This window comes from Anneissia japonica, unplaced genomic scaffold, assembly GCF_011630105.1.
Source record: "Anneissia japonica isolate Jap-2015-1 unplaced genomic scaffold, ASM1163010v1 scaffold288006_len43433_cov135, whole genome shotgun sequence".
Lineage (NCBI taxonomy): Eukaryota > Metazoa > Echinodermata > Crinoidea > Comatulida > Comatulidae > Anneissia > Anneissia japonica.
Window position 1 is genome coordinate 27,627 of NW_022738480.1, and position 5,247 is coordinate 32,873.

General features: G+C 33.8%; 1 protein-coding gene across 1 annotated transcript in view; it reads right to left on the reverse strand.

Moving 5' to 3' along the window:
* Window positions 1-244: 244 nt before the first annotated feature.
* The window catches only part of LOC117117587 (gamma-interferon-inducible lysosomal thiol reductase-like), a 10,157-nt gene continuing 5,154 nt past the window's right edge, over window positions 245-5,247 (reverse strand). The window contains exons 2-5 of the mRNA XM_033261935.1: window positions 3,669-3,860; window positions 2,976-3,143; window positions 1,601-1,747; window positions 245-617 (exon numbers count right to left, since the gene is read on the reverse strand). Of these exons, the coding sequence (XP_033117826.1) occupies window positions 471-617; window positions 1,601-1,747; window positions 2,976-3,143; window positions 3,669-3,860 (654 nt within the window). The 3' untranslated portion in view covers window positions 245-470. The remainder of the gene's footprint in view (window positions 618-1,600; window positions 1,748-2,975; window positions 3,144-3,668; window positions 3,861-5,247) is intronic.

A 5,247-nucleotide genomic window follows, 5' to 3' on the forward strand; every position in this document is an offset into this window, starting at 1 on the left:
ATTGCATAGGTTAAAGAATAGGCTTGATAATCAAGAGACTAGTACTGATTCAGTAAACCTCAAAATAGTATAATGTCATGGAAACATTATATATGTAAATCAATAGATTTCTATTTTATACCATTTTTAAACAATTATAATTTAAAATATTTTCAGAGAAATTGTACAACTTTAATAACGATAGTATATTTTTTATGATTTAGTACCGGTATTTGGAAAATAAATCTTGCTACATTTTTAAACAATTATAATTTAAAATATTTTCAGAGAAATTGTACAACTTTAATAACGATAGTATATTTTTTATGATTTAGTACCGGTATTTGGAAAATAAATCTTGCTACCGTAGAAATTTTATATCTTATAAATTTGTAATTTGTTCTCTATATTGGATGTTGTCATTGTGCATACAAAATTAATATTATAAGCGACCTGATATGTTTTCTCCTGACTGCTTTCGATGTAAACTTTTATGTAAATGTGGATTTTGAGTTTCTGTAGCAGAGTTCCATATTATAGAGATCACTGCAAGCATCTGGCTTTTGTCCAGTGAAGGTATCACACACAAGTTTTGCAAGGTCTGTTGTGGCTTTTTGCTGTATGGCTTCTGTGTGCATCTATAAAGGAAGAAAAATAATAATTAAGCTCTCTCCAGATTATCAACTGTTGTATGCCCGTATTTAGTCATGATGTGCCTATGTTTGGTCATGATGTGATGTCATCATGATCATATTTGGCTTGTCACATGTAATTTGATAGTCACTTTGAACAAGACTTTAAAGTGGGCTTGATGGTAGTATTAAAAGATCCTCATACAACATAATGGTCCTCAGTATTGAACTCCATGTTAGTTGTGAAAGAAGGGGGCAGTTACTTACAAAAGGGGGTTTGCAAATCTGTCCAAGCATAAAGTGGAGATATCTCCATTGGCATAGACATACCAGCCTGTACTGTTGGTTAGCTTTGAAGAGATTCATGTTTTATTTCAGTCTTTGGTGCAGGCTATGTGGGTTTGTAAATCTGACCAAGCATAAGTAGAGGTATCCTATATCTCCATTGGCATAGACATATTGTACTAGCCTGTACTGTTGATTATGTTTGAAGTGATTCATGTTTTATTTCAGTCTTTGGTGCAAGCTATGGGGGTTTGATTACTTTAATCTGGCCAAGTATAAGTAGAGGTATCCTATATCTCCATTAGCATAGACACACCAGCCTGTACTGTTGGTCAGCTTTGAAGTGATTCGTGTTATAATTTCAGTGTTTGGTGCAAGTAGGCTATTGTAGTGATTGGCTTTAAAATTAACAACAATAACTAGAGTTGTAACCTGATGGATAAAGTGCCTATCAACGGCAGTGCACTTTTGCCTGCACTCTGCCAGCAGGCAATGCCTTCTTCATTCACCAACTAATTGCATGGGCAAAGCCAGCCAGTTCTTCTGCTCTGATTGAAATTGCTAGCATGCCAAATTGGCTCATGAGCAATTGAAGGCCCTTGATCTACTGTACAGGATGGCACAAAGGTAGACCCCTCTCCTAAAAATAAACTCTCCCCAGTGGCCCACTTCAGAAAGACAAGATGCGCATTCATGAAACTTACCCCATTAAGGGTAATCCAAGGTGTATACTGATGAGGTGGATTCAATGACTCAGTCAATAGCGCCATCTTGTGTTCAAGTGCATTCCCCATGCTGCTATTAGCACACTGTAAGACAGGTTTAGGGTCAACGCCCTGTTGCTGGAGGCACTGAAAGAAAATAATGGAAATAAAAAGTGTATTGAGTTAATAATTTTAAAACAATTTACTTAATTAATTGTGATTTAATAGTAGAATGTGAATGTCAACATTTTTGAAATCTATTTTATTGCACTAAACTAACCTTTACACTATATATCTATTATATCATGCCATACTGCTATTTTCACCATTTTCAATGTTAAAACAATATTTTAACGATTTGGTGATGGTTTCTGTCTGAGAAATACTCAAAATCATAAATTTTAAAGGCTGATTTTTCAAATATTGTTCTTTAAACAGCTGTACGTCTAAACTCCTATAACTTCATAACGAAATGTCGGATTTAAATTATTCATTTACCATGTTATAGCTCTCATTTTAATGTTCAACTCTGTATTAATAACTAAAATAATTTTTTGCAACAAGTGACTGGTTCGGCTTGTCTTTGCCACAAATGAGCTTTTAGGTTATATCCTTATAATTTCATTTCAATCATTTAAAGTGCGAAAAAAAAAAATACAAATTATTAATTTAAAAACAAATCAAATTCCAAAAAAATGTGTTTCTATCAAAATTATTAAAATAGAATTATTGAATATAAAAAAAATTTAATTTACAAAAAACGTTAATATCAAAATTCTGGACAATGCTAGAGCGCAGTAAAACAGAGTAATCACAACCATCCACAATACTCTTGCTCCATGGGTTAACTATCATTATTCAGAAAAAGTCATGTATTACCTAGTCTCATGGTCAACAAAAGCAGTCACTTCATGAAGTACATATTTACACTTGTGTAAAGTGTAAAAAAAAACTGAATATGGGTGACCTAGACCTTGTTCTTTGACTTTTTCTTCCCAAAATGTAATCACCTCTTATATTATTATGTAAATATTCCACTAAATATTATGATCATTTCCTAAGTTTATGCATTCACTTGCTAACAGACAGACAACAGTGAATGCATAAACTAATTTGGCAGAGGTTTTAGGCAGTTTTCGATGCAACACGTTAACCTTAACGTTAACGGATGACATCATAGTTTATTCACCTTGCATTGCCGAGTATGTTAATTTCAGGATTTTACGTGCTCGACGTACTTTAGTTACGTGTTTGCACATGCATATTTCGATTTTTTTTACAAAAGGGGCGGAGCTATCGTGCTGCATGCTGGGTACCAACGTTAAAAGTTAAGGTTAACGTCGTGCATCGAAAAATCCCTGTACTAATCATTTACCTGATAGGCAGCCATATATGGGTCTACAGCTGCTTCCATACAAAAGATAATGGGGGCAGCAGTTTTGAATTTAAACAGCGATAAGATGCAAGTTTCCATGATGTTCCCAGCACATTCCCTCTCGCCATGTTGGCATTCAAATTTCCATCCAGTTCCTTCTTGTTGTTCCTGAGAGAATGGAACAAAAAGATAATTCAGTAATGATTCAGATATGTTTGCTACAGCAGTAAACCTTGGGAAATAGATATTGCATGAGAACTATTTAAAAATGAACTTAGAACTGATGACCACTTGATGTGTTGGGCTTTACCCCACGTCATCTCTAGTCACGCCCCTTGTCAAGATATATTTTAAATGTATTGTGCCTAATTTGTAATAAATAAATTTAAAAAATCATAAAAATTCATTACAAACTAAGAAATATATATTGACATCAAATATATCATGGTTGCATTCTGTATAATTGTAGTTTCCAAATTAATTTGAGACCCCCTCCTAAATTTTACACCACTTTTTCAATGTACACCAACTAACAATCTCCAATCTTACATAAAGATGAAATTCATCAAATCCTGAAACCTTATATTTTCAGGTCCCATGTGACATTGAATTGTAGGGAAAACTGTAATTAAGCAATAACTATTTCAATAGTAATATTTTTACATTAATCAAGGATGTTTTATTAATATTTACATGTGCATTGCCATAAGGAACAAGGGTGACGTTAAGTATTCCACTATCGCCCAACTTCATCCAAGTTGGTTGCAGCTGAGTCGTAATAAACTCCTTACAACCTGGACACAGAGATTCATAGTAGAGGGCGATGTTCACTGGTGCTGTTGCCTTTGATCCCATACCGGACCACAATCTGCACTGTTTCTCTACCTATAAAAAAAAACCAATATGAATCAGTTGACCATTGAAATTCTTATTACAGCCTAGGATAATGTTATTCCCAACAAAACAATGTATGCTTCGCCACTTGTAAAGTTAAAAAGAGCATTAAAAGGGTGGATCCAGAGATGTCTAAAAGGGAAGACCGAAAGTGGGGCCAATCATGATAATAGTACGCTAGGGGGTCTGGGGACAAGTCCCTGCAAAGTTTTTGTGTTCTAGTCGCCCAAAAATAGCCTCTGAGGCATTCAGGATGATAATTTTTTTCCTTTTCTTTCCTTTTTTTTTCTATTTTACCTTCCAAACGTCCGGGGGAGGGGGGCCACGCCTCCGCCTAAATCCGCCCCTGATAGTGTAATATCAATTGATAAATAAACATTTTATTAAAAAACAGCCCAGAAAAAATGAGTTGGTGCAGAGCATAATATTAACTGCTAAATGGTTGGTTCAGTAGTCTTTGATCCTGTCCAACACCATAAACTACATTGCTTCTCCTCCTATCAGATATTTGTCCCAGCACAGTAAAATATTTGGAAATCACATTTTTGTTTTAATATTGGCTTATGCCCAATACTACAGTTCAGTAAACAGTCATCCCTCAATCAATGCACTTTGGATGATATGGTAGCCACAGGTCTAAAATCCAGGTTTTACAGACCAAAGATCACATTTGGGCAATTCCGTAAATTAGTAAACCAAATGGTAAAAAATTCAAATACATCAAATGTGTATGTGTGATACATCATTATGAAGCTAATGAGTTATATTTTTGTGAAATAAAAAAAACACTTACCACATGGAAAATAATTGGAATTCAATACAATTAATTAATATTTTGAAATACTAAAGAAAATGTAATTTTAATTTCCAATTTTTTCCCTTGCAAAATATCAGAATCTGATTCACTTTTCATTAAAATAATGAATTAGTACTGTATTGTATTGTGTGATTTGGTGAAATTTTTTGAAATTTTTAAAAATTATTTAAAAATAATGAAAATATCGATGTACATCCGTCACAAGAAAATGACATTTGTTTATTTCCTTTTCTAACCAGGTACAAAGAAATTACCAAAACTCTGTTTTAAAGCATACTAGGTATACCAAGTGTATACAGCAAATTGGAAGCCTACCATTAATTACACTAATTAGCAAAACCATGTGACAGACGTACATTTTTTCTGTACGTCCGTCACTGTACGTCCATCAAACTGTGTAAAATGTGTTATAACCTATGAAATATGGTGAAAATTTGAAAACTGTCAATGTGTCATATGTCTGTAGTTACAGTAGGCTACATGTTGTGCACAAAACATAATACAACATGGACAATTCTGGGTATGAGCCCCATACTTGAGTTTCTGGTCGAGATCAATTTA